At 44.9% G+C, this 17,189-nt stretch overlaps 1 protein-coding gene across 6 annotated transcripts in view; it reads left to right on the top strand.

Moving 5' to 3' along the window:
- Positions 1-17,189, top strand: part of EPHB1 (EPH receptor B1) — a 438,054-nt gene that overhangs the window by 350,983 nt on the left and 69,882 nt on the right. For all 6 annotated transcript variants that reach the window (XM_078354180.1, XM_008983781.5, XM_078354179.1 and 3 more), the window contains 3 exons: positions 796-904; positions 1,765-1,829; positions 14,228-14,350. In XM_078354180.1, coding sequence (XP_078210306.1) covers positions 796-904; positions 1,765-1,829; positions 14,228-14,350 — 297 coding nt within the window. The remainder of the gene's footprint in view (positions 1-795; positions 905-1,764; positions 1,830-14,227; positions 14,351-17,189) is intronic.

Below are 17,189 nucleotides of genomic sequence, written 5' to 3'. Positions count from 1 at the left end.
TAGGGCAGACATGGTGAAATGTGCTTCATGTGATTTGATTTTTTTCAACAGAGAAGTCTGAGGGTCAGAAAGACTAAATCATGTGTCCAGTATCACAAAGCTTACACATGGCAACACCAGGGTTTAGATGAGCTCCGTCTGCCTCTATGACCCAGAAGCTTCCCATTCCACGGCATAATTCAGCATGGTTTTAACATTTGGCAGAAGCCTTGATCACTTTCTTCTTGAGTAGGAACTTAAGAGTGCTGGGCCATTCATTTCTCAGGCATTTCTTCATCCTCCACAGTGCCTGGGGTGGTGCTGGCTGACTGCAGATACTCTTTAAATATCTGCTCAATGAATCTGTTGACTGCGTGGCATTTCACAACTTCATGCTTTAGAAGACATTTCAGCAGTGGTTTTCATTTAGATAAATCCCTTTCATTTGATTATCCTCAACATGGCTGACAGTCCTTTGAGAGACCATCCAATTGAGGGGATATAGATTGGGAGTCATCTCTGCTTCAGAAACAAATGTCATCAGCTTAGTTCTGAGATTCTGTCATGGCTGCTTTATTTTCATTGTTCTTTGTTTTGGGTTGTTTTTGTTTACTTATAACTTAAAAATTGCTCTTTGTTTTGGTTGGACTTATAGCTCTGACACATTGGAACCATCCTGTACGTGTGTGTGTGTGTGTGTGTGTGTGTGTGTGTGTGTGTGTGTGTGTTTAGATTATGTCTTTGGTATCATGCACTGAGCATCAGCTGTATGCAAAGGGCCTATGGGGAGGATTCTAATGCCTCTTTCTCACCTAGATGATTACAAGTCAGAGCTGAGGGAGCAGCTGCCCCTGATTGCTGGCTCAGCAGCAGCTGGGGTCGTGTTCGTTGTGTCCTTGGTGGCCATCTCCATCGTCTGCAGCAGGTAGGTCCTCCACTCTTGCTGGCTATCCTTGGACTCAGGAAGCCCCTCTCCATTGCCCCTTCTCAGGCTGTGTGGATCAAATAGGGTCTAACCATTCATGACCACAATTATCACTCCATCTCAATCCAAGAGCAGCCTAGAATTCTTTAGATATTTATTCAGCTGGGAAAAAATTCATATGAGAGCTGGGCAAGGCTATGAGTAAACAGCATCCATCCTCAAACCTCATTTTAGCCAAGACTTTTAGCTGCCCTTATACACAATGGCTTTTCAGAGTGACAGTTACAAAATTGCATTTGACCCACTGGAGCATCAAGCCTTTGCACAACCCGTCCTCCAGTTAGAGAGCTCAGGCTCTTGGCAGCCAGCAAGAGAGAGGCAGACTGGCAGGAGAGAAGATGAGGAGGAAAGGGAAACTCTGAGTCTGCAGAAGAGCTGGCCCCAAAAGCCTTGTGATTTTTTAATACTGCTGCTACTGCCTTCAGTGGTTAGCCCAGATTCTGCCTTACAAAGCCCTGTAGCTGGGTCCCTCCCAAGCAGTCCTGCAGTGTAGCTTAAGTGCTGATGGACATCCTCTTCACCTCTGCCCTCATCAGCTCTGCCTTCTGAATGGGGTACCACAGCCCTGCCAGGCTTCTGTAAGACATTGACTTAAAAGCAGACCCATCTGCCCACAGGAGTGAGTGGTAGTCAACCAGAGCTCTAACTGCAGCAGGAAGGCTGAAATGAGAGTTGCCCAGTCCCTAATCCTGGGAGATGCCCCAGGAGAGCCCCCACCTGACTGAGGCCTAGATGGAGTTACCTGGAACAGAATGGTGGGTATGCCTCATGACTGAGAGAGCCCCTCTTTGTATCTGCAGGAAACGGGCTTATAGCAAAGAGGCTGTGTACAGCGATAAGCTCCAGCATTACAGCACAGGCCGAGGTAAGTAGAAAGCAGACACCCACTGTCTGACCCTGTGGGCCACTGAGTCAAGTGGGCTAGGGCTCAGAGCTCTCTTTATAGCCAGACTGGCTAGTCCCAGTGGCAAGTTCCCTCCCAGCCCCCAGCGCCTTGGCCACTTTTCTGCAGGTCCCCAGGGGCAACAAGGCTGCCCTCCCATCTGCTGTCTACCTATTGTGGGGTCTCATTGGATGCCTGGTGGGTAGATTATTGTCAGCATTGATAAGCCCATATAGGAATGCAGGAAAAAGATTGAGTTTAGCAATTCAATGAATCCTGAAATCAGACTCAGTGGGAAAAGATGGAGGGTTCTCTATTAACATCTTCTGCCTTATCTTATCCAGTGGAGAGGCTGGGGACTGTGTTAACCAAATTCACAGATAAGCCGCAGAACATGAATGTAGGGAATTAAAAAGATAGCAGAGCCCAATAGGCCGAAGTGCTGGGATCTCTCCCACGTGTTTTCCTTTAAGCAGTACCTTTAAAAGTTTTTCTCACTCATAATCCTCCTCTGCTCTCTTTTATAAACCTCTATTTATAATATTTTTATAACTAAAATTTCTTTTCACCAATGTGCAACATGAAGTTCTCTGTCAGACTTGTTTTCTCTTCTGTATAGTCACAACACTGCAGCATCTGTGAAAGGTCCATGAGGTCTGTTGGGCCATTTTCCTGCCTCCAGAGAGCAGAATTCTCAGATCTTTACAGCAGACACATTCTGTTTCTAAATAACTCCTTTTGAGTTTGACAGATGCCCTCAGAAATCTGTTCCAGCACTTTGTGCTATGCTCTGTCAAGGCTTCCTCTGTAAGCCTCATCTCACCTCAATCCCCTTGTTGCCATGTAAGGCCCGTGCTTCCTGTTCTCTCAGCAGCAAGCATGGAAAACAGACCTCCCAGGTACCCTACACACTAAGCCTGCCTCTGCAGGGGGGTTCTTCTGGGAGCAAACATGGACTCCAAAGCCAAAGTTCTCATGGATCCGATTGCTTCTTCTCCAAAGTTACCCAAGGTGCAGAAGTGATGTCTGGACATCCCAGCAGCAGCTGTACCATGAAGGAGTTTGTGTTCTAATGTGGCTGGTGCTGACTCGGGCTGTACAAAGGGCACTTCGTAGATATGGCTTTCAATCTAAGATTAAGACCGTGCCAAGGGTTTGCAGAGGCCTAAGCCCCTGGCAGCTGGGCTGCTGCCCAGGGCACTTATTGCTGAAGGGAGCTGTGAGTTCCGCATTGGCTTGGGCACTGCTGCTCTTCCACAATGGCCCAGGGCAGTCCCCACCATCAGCAGCCCAAATGGGAGCCCCCTCTAAGGCCACAGGCACAGCTCCTACTACATTTAGAGTCCTGTTTGTTCCTCTTTCTTTCTCTTCCCAGGCCACTCTAGGCCTCCATTGTCACTGATTTTGGAGGGATCAACCCTATTGCATTGCCTTTCCTTTCCTATGGCCGGACTCTGTGCATTGCTGCACAATCTACAAGATGCCTCTACTTATGTTGGCATGTGCATCAGTTCTTCCAGGCAGGGCCTTACCTTCCTCAACAGGAAAACAGGGACTTTCCTTGTACCTGTAATTCTCAAGTGATGGTGCACCCACCAGGGTGCCTCGGTATTTCCTCAAGGGTGACCTTTGTCTCCCTGCTTCCCTGCCTCTGTGTCAGCATCCTGACATTGCCTCCCTGACCCTTGCCCAGTTCTGACTTCTTTTCACCATGAGCCACTTTAAGGTTCATTTCAGATCTGGCATCCGGTGATTGCTGTGGATGAAATGTTTAGAGGTGGTCATGCAGCCTGAAAGTGGAGCCAGGACCATAAGGATGCAAAATTAGGTTCAAAAGGAGGACTCTCACTTCGAAGTCTAGAGATACCCAAAGATGCATTAGGATGCCTTAGGTGGGAACTCCCTTTCTAAAATTATGCAAGCTAAGTCTTGGCTTCACCCCCTGGGTTCGGTATAGAGGGTCTCCGAACATCAAGCGGGGTGGAACTTTGTGCCCTTTCAGCTGCTGCAACCTGAGATCTGGCTGTTCTGCTCTCAAGGAATAGCTATGCCAGGCCGTCATATGGTGCCCATGGGCACAAAGGCATGCTTCCAAAATGCTCACAGCCACCTTTTGGAGGACTGTGTCACCTTTCAGGCCAAAAGAGGAAGGTTTTACTGGTTCCTGAGATCCATAGAAAAACCAGACCTCAGTCTGCAGGAATAGTGGCCTTGCTGGAACAAGAGAGGACAGCCGAAGGAACATTGCTGACCAACTGCAGAGTCGCCATTCCTGGGACTCAGGATGGATGCAGGGATTTTTGTGGGTTAGATTCACTTTCCTGGCTTCCTTAGATCTCCGTCTTCTTTTTAATTCGGTTTGCCTTTTATAAATCTTGTCCTTGCCCTCAATTCATAACTATTCTCTTCTGATCCAATCTTGGACACCTGGCTCCTCTTTCCATACAAGTTGTCTGAACTCAGCCTCATGAATTGCATTTGTGCATTTATTCCTGTGAACATCCATCTCCCTGACTAAAGTTGGAGAATCATGGTCAAAGGAGTGTAGAGCTGGAGGATGGCTCAGCACACATATAATGGAAGGGGAAACTGAAGGCTCTGATGGAGGGAGGGCCTGCTCAAAAAGCAGGGGTAGAAGTAATGGGTTAGGGTACTCCCTGCATTGGGAGTTTTATTTTGGTTGCTCTCTTAAACTCACGGAACCTTCACAACCACTCTAAGAGAAAGGAATTAATCTAGGAAGGTTAAGCGACTTATCTAGGGCACATGGCTAAGTAACAGAGGCAGACTGTACACCTTCTAAGCCCGGCGGCAGAGCCCATGTACTTTCCACAGCCTGATGATGAGGAGCAGCTCCACGACTAATCCCAGCTGTCCAAATTGGTGTTTTGTGGCTCCCCCTTCTGAATCCCACTTCAGGAGGCAGAGAGATTGATAATGTCTAATCTGAATGTGTACATATGACTATACCTGGCCTACGCACATGTATGAACTTCGGGGGGATGCAGACAGCAATTTGGAGCTCTGAGATCTTCCTAACTGAGGAGTAACCAGCAGCTCCCTAGCTTCTTCATTAGTGCCTGAGAGAGCCCTTGCCTCTCTTCCCTGCAGGCAGGGTGCAGGATACTAGAGAGAGGCTGGCAGCCCCTCCCCTCCCAGACCTTCCTTTCAAACTGATGCAAAAGCTGAAGAATAAATGAGAGAAATGTTTGCAAACAGAAAACCTTCTCTAGCTAGTTGAGATACAGCAGGTCTGGTAAATTTGAGAACATAATGTGGCTTCTAGGATACTGGTTTATGTTCTTCCTCAGAGCCTGGAGCACAGTGAACAGGAATGAAAAGAGAATTTGGATTTGGGTGGAAAGAGACTAGCTGGAAGGCAGGCTGGAAGAGAAGACATGCCGGGTGTGGCACTGGATGCTCTTCATCTAAGACTATCGTGTATGTTCGAGGGTGGGAGGCTGGGGATGTGGCTTTCCAAGTCCTGGAGGAGGCAGAGAGTTTGTTCTCATGGTTTTTGCGGGCCAGTTCTCAGTAGGTGCTGGATGACTAACAATTGCCTGGATGAGATGATATAGGTAGTCCAGGTGGCCACCTGGATGATCTAGGCGGGCAAGTATAAGTTTGGGAATCTATCTTGAAAAAAGTTCCAATTGATCCTACATTTGGGAAATGCTAAAAGGTATTTACAGGGCCTGAGGTTACCACATACCTTATAGAGGTTGACCCCTCCCTGATTTCTTGATTTCTGAGTTGGGTGGAATGTGTGTGGGTAGGGAGAGTGGAAGACGAGAGTTTGTTAAGCGGTCAAGGGTCAAGGGCTTTCAGAAAGCGGCCCTGACAGACTCACATCCCTGTGTTGGCAACTGCAGATAACATTACAGCATGACTGTTGGTAAACTTTGGGAAAAGCACAAACAAATGGGGTATATGTCCAAAGACTTTAGATTGGCAAACACCCTAATTTTCACACAGGGTAAGGGGTAGAGCACAGAGATTACAGAACAGGAGTCTGAACTTGATCCCTGCCAACACCTGGGGAGATGATTAAGCAGATGGGTTCTGGGCATTTAAACTTGAATTCAGTGATCTTTGGGAAGCCCCAAAGGTTCATTAAGAAAAATAATAGGAGGGCCTCATCTAATTTACCAGGGTTATACCTTTAGTAAATTCAAGAGGAATTGCAGATGGATTGAATTTTTATTTTGGTAAAAATATTTTATAATCTCCTAAGGGAAAACATGTTTAAGTGGATACAGAGCTTATCTTCCTACCAAAAGAAAGTAGCCAGGAAGGAAGTCCCTAGTGTTATTTTGGTCCTTGTCCTATTCAATCTCTTGTTTGTTTGATTGTTGTTTAAATTCATGACTCAGGTGCAAGCATAGGGAAGCTTATTGAGTGTGTAGGTAACAGTTGGAGAGCATAACTAACACCACAGAAGATGAATCAAAATTCAGAACTATCCAACAGCTTTGAATGCTAATTTGAAATCTGCAAGACAAAATGTTAGCAGGATAAATCTGGAATCTAGTGTTTAGGTTAAAACAAAAATAAAGAAGCAGCACAAGTAGGAGACCTAACTTGCTGTTTATTTGTGTGAAAAAACTGATTTAGTTGACCACATTCTTAATATCAGTGATATATAGCTGATAAAAATCCAAGCAATGTTATTGAAACAGTATAATACTACTAATAACTACCAGGATTGCATACTTACTGTGTTAAACACTTTGCATATTTTAACTAGTTTCATCCTCCTGATGGCCCAATAAGGTACATTTTGCATATGAAGAAACAAAGCCTCAGAGAGAACAAGTAACCTATTCAGAGTCTTGGAATTAGTGATTCGCAGAACGCGGTTTAAAACTCAGATCTGTCTGACTCTGTGGTCCCCATTAGGGTTCAGATCAAAAAAGGTGATATATAAGCAGTATCTTCTGTGTGGTGAGAACACATCTAGAGTGATGTTAGTTCTGGCATCCCATTTCAAGAAGAAGGACACTGTCTGCAAAGTACCTGTCCAGAAGAGAGCAGCTTGCTTGTGGAGCAGTGGCAAGTCCTGATCTGCTACCGAAGAGACTTGGAAATGCGTCTGTTCAGTGCTGTAGACGCCCAGGCACGGACCTGGAAGTCATCCGGCATAATGCCGTTATGGTTAAAAAAAAAAAAAAGGTGTTGTTGACTTCATGAGATTAAATGGCACCATTAGGTGCAATATCAAAGTAGGCTAGATTTAGTCATTGTAAGTACACTGCTTCTTCACTAGAGCTGTCCAGCAAAGAGACAGTCTGCCTTGCAGGGAGGTGTGAGCTCTCTGTTCCTATTCAAGCAGAGATTAGAGAGCTGTCAGAAAAGGATGCTGGAGAGAAGATTTCTGCTTTAGATGGGATATTGGACAAAATTACACCCAGAAATATATCTAGCCCCAAGATTCCACACCCAGTGTCTGGATTCTGGGTGGCAACAGTATTTCAGAACTGCAAGGGACACAGCATTCATCCCAGAGGAAATCACCTCGGGCACTGAAGTGCAGGTCAGTTGTGTCCCTGGAGGAGGGAGACAGACTGTGGCAATTTTGGCTCCCTCTTCTGGAGGGTGACGAGAGCATTACTTACTGAGAAGAGTAAATGATGACTTATTGGGAGAGGAAGAAAGGCTCCTTGGTACAAAAGGTGGCAGAGTTTACAGTGGGGGCTTATTAAATGTCAAATAAATTTAATGAGCTAAATTCACCCATGTGTCTGCTGCTGGCTGTAAGCCAGAGACTCGAGAAACCATGTTAACTCTTCTGGTCCTGAGATTATCAGCTCTTGTCCTCAGCCTCCCTGCAGCTCCTCAGTGACCCAGAATCAGTGGGCCTTGCTGGGAAGGACCTACCTGTCCTGGTCATTGACAGCCACAAAGCAGGGAGATGTTAAGCTTTTTCTGAAATACTTTCCTCAAGAGGAAGCAGCTGTGGTCTACTTTCCTTCTTTAGAAGATAGATGTTCAGCAGTAACTGGTTTTTGGAGCAAATCCTGAAAACGTGGTAAAACCCCCGAACACAAAGTGTCAGGAAAGTCCTCCTCCCACTTTTCCAGCCTGCCTTGTCTGCCCTGAGGGTCCTCTCCTGGATTCTTCCTCAAGCACCAGCTGGACACCCATGGCCCCTGCTCTCATGGAAAAAGATAACCACTCATTGTCCTGGTCTTGGCCCTCAGAAGTAGGTGGGGCAAACCATTTCCAGTGCTCTTCAGCCTTCACTAGTAGGTTTACTCCAAGAAACTGCCCAGTCTTCAGCCTTTCAGCTACCAGCAATGTGCCTCCCAAACCCATAACTTCAGTTCCACTCTTCTGACTCTGTTTCCAGTCTGAGTTTTCTGACCAGCTTCTAAGCCCCTGCACATTTCATTTGTGCATACAAAGTCTAAAACCACATGTGCCAACTCTCCTTACAATACGTTTCTTTCCCAAAGTCCTTCACCTAGTTCATGGTGCCATGTGATTCTAGAAATCTTGGCATTGACTTGGATTCATGTTGTCCCTCCCTTATTCCCCATGTTTGATTGCTCATCACCTGCAACCACTTCTTCCTTTGACATTTGGCTTGCCTCTTCTGCTGTTCTTGTATCAGCACTCTGGTTGGAAACTCTGTTATCTTACACCTGAATTACTATTACATAACAACCTCATAGCTATTTTTCCAGCCTCTAGCCCCTTCCCCACAATACTACATGCAAATGCTGCAGCCTGCTAGCAAAATTAGCTCCCCAATGCCCCACTCTCAGTACATCCCTCCCCTGCTGATGGAGCCATTGTCATCTCTGTGTGTCCCATGACATCAATCCTAATGCCTCTGTTTGGTAACCAAGGCCTTCCCATGCTTGTGGCCATCACTGAATCCCTCCACATTCCAGCTGGTGTAACTCTCACCATGCACTGCCAGGCCTCTGCTAGCTGTGCCTCACAACGCTCCAGGCTTCTCCCTTTCCAGTGCAATACGATGTGCATGTGTCCTTCAGGCTCAAGCCGAGTTCTGATGTTTTCAGGATTCTGACCCCGAAGACTGGCATTTATAGCCTCTGCCTTCTCTGGCCTCTACAGCACTTGCCAGCCATTTCCAGCTGTGGGCTCCTGATCCAACGCTATCCTGCACTGTTCTCCAGTTATTTCATGTCTGGATTGCCTAAAGACCCTTGTGAACTTGGTTTTGCTGGTAGCTTCCACAGTTCCTAGCACAGTGCTGGTTTGGAGTTCTAGTCGGTGTTGAGGGAAAGGGTTGATCAACATACTGAGGCAGAAGATTGGATGAAGTCCCTTTATGTACAGATCTCTAAACACATAAAAACCCCTTGTGCTTAAATATCTGGACCAAATTTGGGAGAGTCACAAGAATGACAATGTCTGCCTTGAATCTGGAATGAAGAACAAAGTGCCATGCTCCAAAACAAAATGCTCTTCCCTGAGACCCTGGCACACAAAAATATTAATGACTAAATACAACCTAATGCGCTACCTCGAAACCATACTGTGGAATTCTAGGCATTCTCCCCCAGCTGGGAAGTGGGAAGTGCCAGATTTGTCCTGGCACCCTGGAGCCATGTGGGCATTCATGGTCTCCGCTAAGATGTCCACAGTATTGATTTTGTACTTTCTGAATGTGCAGGAGACCTGGATAGAAGCATTAATTCCTCTCCCTTCAGCTTTCAATCCCCAAATATCACCTACTCTGTAGAATGGCCCTATCCAGCCCTCTTCTGTTCTTCCCGGGGACCCTGGCACTTGTAAACGGTCTCCATGACTTTTCGAATACACTCTGTGTGTCTGAGACATCCCCAGAGCTTGTCCCAGCCTTTTCGTCTTTGAGAGCATCCTGATCTACTGATGCGGGGTCTCTGACAATGATCAGAGGTTTCTTCTGCTTCAAGAACTACTCCAATTCCATGCAAGAAGATTCTGGACAGTGGCTAAATCATTTCTCCCCAAACCTAATATATTTAAAGGCTTGGTTCATGTTTAAGATTTGATAATTATCCTGAGACTATGGTCCTCTAAGGCTGTAGTTAATCCCAGCTATAGCATAAGTGAATTTTGAGGTCAAAGAACATACATGTCTGCAAATTAGATCTTTCATTGAACTAAATAAATTAGAAGAATGTAAAATTAAAGATTTTTCTCTTTTTTGAGGTACTAGTAATCAGCAGTTTAAATCCATACATAACATTTTTGTACCAAAAGTATGTAACCTATGATGAAAATAATTGGAAACTATAAAATATAAATATGTTAACAGTATTTATATTAGCAATAATGATAATATAAAGCATTGCACAGATTACTCTAAAATGCTTTACATTATAGGGATATATTACATCTGATATTATTATTACTGCCGCTAATAATATTTCCCCAACACTCACAAATCTGAGAACATTTTCTGAGCCCTGTCTCCAAATGTTTGGCTGTGCCTGACTCTGTAGCTGACTTGAATTCCTTGTTCACTGTCTGATGATTCATTGCACTAAACACCATTTTCCTGATAATTAAAAACTGCTCACTGGCAAGTGGGAGCAGGAACAGGCTGATGTAGGATTTATGCAGAAACACAAAATGAGCCAAAAGACAAATGACCTGTTCTGCCTAGCTAACGGCATTTTTTCTCCTCATCTTCTAAGATTTGGAAAGGCTAGCTGTACTGCAGGAGAGAGGTCTAAGAAGATGTGCCATTCTGAGATGAGATGGATGCAGGGGGAACCTTTACATGCTTGGTTGAGGACGCTCAACCAAGTCACTCTCCTGATTTAGAACACAGACTCCTGCCCCCCTAAGAGGGGCAACACCAGGGCCACCTTCTCATCCCACCCTATCAGACCTTAGGACAAAGCCATTGAGTTTGAGCCATTTGTTAGACAGATTATTGACTTCTTCCATTTCCCTTCTTCAGTGTGACAGTGCTTTCCTCAGTTTCAGGGAAAATGCATACTGAGTCGAATTATTGCATAGATGCAGTCATACAGATGTTCTAAAGTGACATTGCATCACTACTCCAGGCAAACTTTTTGGATTCTGGTGAAAGGCCTCAGTGACGCTAAAGCCCATGGCCACAGAACAGCAGCTGTGTCATCGCATATATGTGTGTGCACACACGTACATACATACTTCTTAATTCTACACGCCAGCAGAGCAGCAGACCTCTCTTCGTTAGTAAACTGCACCCACCTTCACAGTGCAGACTTTCTTCCATGTGTGTGCACTTATTTTCACACTACTGGCCTGAAAGAATCCTGGAACCATTAAGAGATGAGCCCATTCCCTTCTGGGAATAGCTCCCTTCCTTGAACTGATTGGGGCCAATATCTGTAAAACTCATTAACTCAGAATCCTTTCCCATTCATCCTTATGTATGTCTTTACTTGCAAACCATTCATTACCGCATATTCTAGATTCTTTAATTAGTTTCCATGGAAGAGTTCCTGTAGGACAGCTTAGCATACATCGTTCAAAAGCCCTTGATCTAAAATAACAAGGTAGTTATTTTTAAAGAAACTAATATAACCCTAAGCGGCTTACAACCCCCACTGCCCACCCTCTGCTTGCTTCCTCTTCCTTCCTCCCCAAACACTTCCTAGAACAATTTACTGATGATATAACAAGTCTATCAGTCAGTAAGTCATCACTGTACTTCGGACACTATGCTAGGTATGTCATCAGCAATATGTTTGTTAATCTCACAGTCACCTTGGGAGGGAGGTGTTACCTCCCTCACTGGCAGAGGAGAAAACCACGCTAAGAGATGTGTACCAGCTTGTCACATTATACAGGACTAATAAAAGGTTTTGGGGTCCTCACCTCATCTGTGGGTCCCAGCACCTGGGCTCTTTACCTCCTCTCACCACAGCACAGAATTTGGGAGAAATCACAGCTTGTTGACACTGACCTGCTGTCCCTTTTGCATTCTGAGTGCATCTGTTGCTGCCAGTCACACAGTGGCTGACTTCCACCTGTGACATCTGTGTTTCTTTGCCTGACTGCTTTCTCTGGCCCTGGAGCCTCCCTGCCCACCTGTACAGCAAGCCAAGCAGCCTCTGACCAATTGTGTGGAAATATCAGAGCTCTCTTGACCCCAGGGCGGGCCAACTGTGAAGCATGTGCTCACCTATACACTGTTTAGCTGTGAATCTCAGCAGAATTAGGCCTGCCCAATGACCCACAGTGGCTTGAGAGTGTGCCTCTTACAGGCTGCCTTCCTTTCCCTATCTTACTTCCCTTCTCATCTCAGGTACTTCTTGGGATCACCACCCAGATAAGCCACTTGCTTTCAAAAATCTTGTCTCAAGGACTGCTGCTAGGTGAGCTCAAGGTAAGATAGAGTGGCCTGGAAATGCTGACCTGGGTTCTCTATATGCTTTCAATCTGGTTTGGCTGTTCTTACTCTTGTTCTTTATAACAAATGAAAAAGGCCTGGCACCACATGTCTCTTTTTCTCTTGGTCCACTGTTATCAAAGCAGAAGTCTCTTCCTACACACACACATCCCTCATACCCCATCCTAGGGACTAGATCGTTCTACATAAACATGCGGATCTCTCAGCTTGCTGTGTCCAAATTTCGGTCTATACATTCCAAAGTCAGTGTCCTCCTGAAGCTTTCAAGGAGCCCTCTAGAATGGTATGGACAAGCCCAAAACGAGATTTTTACTTAATGACTCAGAAAAAAAAATGTTCTTCTGGGTGGGACACCTGGCCTTCCTTGTCTTAAAAAATAATCCCCTCAATGGTTTGCTGTATCTTCTGTCTTCCTTTGGATTATGCTCTAGTATCTCCAGTCCTTGACTGGATGGATGACCAAGCAACACAAGTTTAGGGGAGCTATAGAGCCATCAGGAGTTTTTTGAATGGAAAATGTCAAAACTAGGCTAGGCACAGTGGCTCACGCCTGTAATCCTAGCACTTTGGGAGGCTGAGGCGGGTTGATCATGAGGTCAGGTGTTCAAGACCAGCCTGGCAAGATGGTGAAACACTGTCTCTACTAAAAATACAAAAAAAAAAAAAAAAGTAGCAGTCTGGAGGCTGAGGTAGAGAATTACTTCAACCTAGGAGGCAGAAGTTGCAGTGAGCCGAGATTGCATACCCTAGCCTGGGTGACAGAGTAAGACTCTGTCTCAAAATAAAAAAACCTAAAGCTGGCTGTCACAAGGGAACAAGCTACTGTGGTGAGGGGTGGGGGACATGAGGAGGGCCCAGGTGCTAAGATAGAGCTAACGAAACCTGAGGCCCAACCTCAGCCTTGGACCCCAGTCTCAGAACCTAGAGCAAGGTGGCTTTTGTAGGCTTGCCTGCCCCTTCTGACCTGACTGTCTCATGAATAAGGCAGCAGTACCTGGCTGAGAAAGCCCCTACTCTTCCCAAGGCTGTGATACCAGACTATGTCATTTGGCCTTCCAAGCCCCAGCCTTTCCACCACCCACCACCGTGAAAACAATTCCTGTACTTTGCCTAATGACACATCAAACGTGTTGAAAAATCACATTGTGAATGAACGCATTCATTTCTTGGGTTCCATTACTTTTGTTTGTTCCCTCTCCTCTACTTTTCGTATGTATTTTTTCTGCAATGACAATTCTCTTCTTTGTCCCCATGCACACCTATTTATCTTGCTGCCGTATACATCGGTGACAAGGTCTATATTCCTTTATGTATTTCTCATTCACCATTTTATTTGTTTTTCGTACTTCAGTGTGTCTGAAGGCGTGGAGATTGAATCACCATTTTTCTTTCATACCACCTCATTTTTTCCATGTAGACTTTGCTTTTTTCTCTATTAGTATTTTACAAGCTTTTTCACATTTTCTCTCCTGGTATACCATCTTGGCACTTCCATCCTGAGATTTTTCTAATAGCAATTTCTCTCTTTTTCAAAAACATCCTTCGTCATCCCTCTTGCAGCCCTGCACCACAGCCGTCAGTTATAACCTTAACAGTGGCCTCCACTCAGGAAAGTTGTCAAGTTGATGAATATTGATATCTACCCTACCATTTTACCACCACTTTTCTGCTAATGCATTTGGTTGGCATCAATCAGCTTCTTTGCCTTCTGTGAGCGCCTGGTGTGGGAACTGGTCCCGATCTGTCACTTATAAGTAATCTGCTCCACATTTCATCAAGAGCTTATAAAAAAAGAAGAAAATATGGAGGAGAAGTAGAGGACAGAGAATCAGGCTAGAATGGCCTAGAAGGAAGGGAGATGGGGAGGCCCAGCAAGGGTGGAGAGGCAGAGGAAGGCTGTAGCCTGGGGTTAGGAGAGCTCTGCCCGGGAATGCCCTTGGTGCTAGGGACATCAGCAGTGCTGAATGACAACTGTGTCCTCTTTGGGATGTTAACCCTGCTTGTCTCCTCCAACAAGGCTCCCCAGGGATGAAGATCTACATTGACCCCTTCACTTATGAGGATCCCAATGAAGCTGTCCGGGAGTTTGCCAAGGAGATTGATGTATCTTTTGTGAAAATTGAAGAGGTCATCGGAGCAGGTATGGCTCTCCCCTGTCTTGTTTCTGTCCTTCTGGTGTCCAGACATCTTCTTCCCACCACTCTAAATGTTCTCTTTCAATATGAAAAGTCATCCCATTAGGAAGAGAGATTCTACCTTCTTTCTCCTCAGAAGATGAGTCTGAACTATCTACATGTGTATCTAGGACAGAGAGAGAACATCATTTGGGATCTTTGGGGACCTTGACCATGCTTGTCTGCTGTTGCAGAAAAGTCAGGTGCGGTTTTATAGATTCAGAAATAACTCTGGAAATGGACCACCAAATGCAAATAAGGAGGGGGCAGAAGGTACTTAGTTGAGAAGGATTTGAAAGAAATACGCATTTTTAGTATTCCACTTACTAACAGTGATATCTCAAGGGCTTAAAGTCAAGATATCTTGCCATACTTTAAGGTTTCCATTTCCTATATACATGAATTTGAAGACAGACCATGATGATTAGAAGAGAAACCACTGTTTCCTGAAGAAAGTCAACCTATAGCTTTTTTTCTTTCTTTCTTTCTTTTTCTTTCTTTCTTTCTTTCTTTCTTTCTTTCTTTCTTTCTTCCTCTCTCTCTCTCTCTCTCTCTCTTTCTTTTCTTTCTTTCTTTCTTTTTTAACAGAAAAGTCTATGGTATAGCTGGTAACAACATAAGACAAATTTCACTCTCAAGAAATGTGTGTGCCCTCATCCATCTCCCTGCACTGGAATAGAAACCCAGTCCAGCGTAAAACTCACAGCCTGAGTTGCTCTCAGGAAATCACACCTAGGACTGATCTACAGTTTTCATCTTCCTTTCATGAGTGAGTTAGTTGAGTCAGTTTGGTAATGGACCCAGCCTTATTAATGTAAATGAGATAAAACATCTCAAAATATCACTAAAAGAAACCTCATTCCTGCCTCTTTTGAACCTTCCTAAAAGATGTGTTAAATGTGTTTTATGTTCTTCTATGACATTCTTTGTCTTGTCTTCCTCTTCAGTTCTTAGCCGTTCTCCAGGCTCTCTTCACTAACGTGCTGTCATCTTTTTTTAGGTTCTTGGATATAGAAGTGCTTTATTCATGTCATTATTGGGAAAGCCATGGAATTGCCTCTCTCGATAATATTTTAACTCAATAAAATATGTTTAGTCAAAGTCTTGCAGCTACTTCATATATTATCTTTAGGGGGAATGTCACCATCCTTCTGTTCACTGCTCTCTTAATGCACTCAGGGGTCAAAAAGCCATCTGTGAAATTGGAAGTCACATTTGAGAGTCTGCCCCATTAGGCTGCCATCTTCCTGCTCTGGTTTCTCTCTTCAAGAGCTTCATCCTCACACTTTTTTCAGCATCACTGTGGTGGTTGCTGGGAAATGACATACCACCTGCTCCCGCCAACCCCTCAGGAGTTTCAGCTGGGTCACCAGAATCATATCCACATGAGTTTATACATATTTCCCATTGACTTTTGCATTAAGTATGTTACTGAACCATGACTTTCACGTCTGTGCAGATAATTTTCTCTTCCTCTTTAGATGCTGACATATTTAAGGATCATGCCTTGGAAGGCTAGGTACCAGATAAATTAGATAACTCTGAGGGGCTCAGATTTCTCCAGTAAACTTGAGAGAGTGTTGGGGAGGCGGGCTTTCAGGCCTGTACTCTCTTTGCTTGCGTTATTAATTGTTGTTATGGCTTGTGGTAATGGTGCTAGTGACTTTAATGTTGTTATTTATGTCATGTGCTTAGAGCGATGTGTTCTGGACTGTATTTCATCCCAGGGAGCACACATCAGCACCCCCCTGCCTGCCTTTGTCAGGAGAGGAGTAAAGAGCCTTCTCACTTTATGACCCTGCTGGATAGTTACAATTTGGGGTTAGCTCACCAGCTGCTGGATACCCATAAAAGGACAATTGATAGTTCTGCCCCATCCTTCACCTCCATTTGTGCGTAGCATTTGCCAGTGCTGCCATGTCTGTGCATTCTGCTCAGAGAAGGTTCAGTCCTCTCCATGACTCACACAGTATTGGGGAGAAATGATGCATTTAGTAGTTTCTATGAAGCAGTAGCATGGTATAAAGACCTCTGCCCAGTTACTGTTGAACACTCTCTAGCGGAGACCCATCTCCTTGTAATTCAGAATATCCCAGAGTGAATACCTATGGAAATTATCTTACTATGCATAACTTCATGCAATTTTAACAGAAGACACTCCTGCAGGGAACCAATTTTTCTCCAGGTTCTTTCCTCCTCTGTCATCACTCTCATTTGTCCCATACCTTGCCCCACTGAGGCTGACTCTTCAGTACTAAAAGAGCTGGCATGAAGGTCAAATTGTTTGAAAAGTAAGGAATTTGTTAAGGTAAGATTTGTACCATGTAACTGGCAATGTTTCTCTTAGCCACTTGAAATACTTGAAGCAAGGGGAAAGGCTTGGGTTGCAAATGGCAGCAAAACATGAAAAGAAGAACCAGAAGTCATTTATTCTTTCATTTTGTTTTGTTGTTATTTGAGACAGAGTCTCGCGCTGTCGCCAGGCTGGAGTGCAATGGCACGACCTCGGCTCACTGCAGCCTCCACGTGCCGAGTTCAAGCGATTCTTTTGCCTCAACCTCTCAAGTAGCTGGGACTACAGGCATGCACCACCATACCCTGCTAATTTTTGTATTTTTAGTAGAGACAGGGTTTCATCATGTTGGCCAGCATGGCCTCGATCTTCTGACCTCGTGATCCACCTGCCTTGGCCCCCCAAAGTGCTAGGATTATAGGCGTGAACCACCACATCTGGCTGTTATTCTTTTATTTTTTTTCTCTCTTCCCCCCTCCCTCCTCTTCTTCCCTCAAGCTTTTACTGAATAC

This window comes from Callithrix jacchus, chromosome 17, assembly GCF_049354715.1.
Source record: "Callithrix jacchus isolate 240 chromosome 17, calJac240_pri, whole genome shotgun sequence".
Classification (NCBI taxonomy): Eukaryota; Metazoa; Chordata; class Mammalia; order Primates; family Cebidae; genus Callithrix; species Callithrix jacchus.
This window is presented reverse-complemented; position numbering and strand designations above follow the sequence as displayed.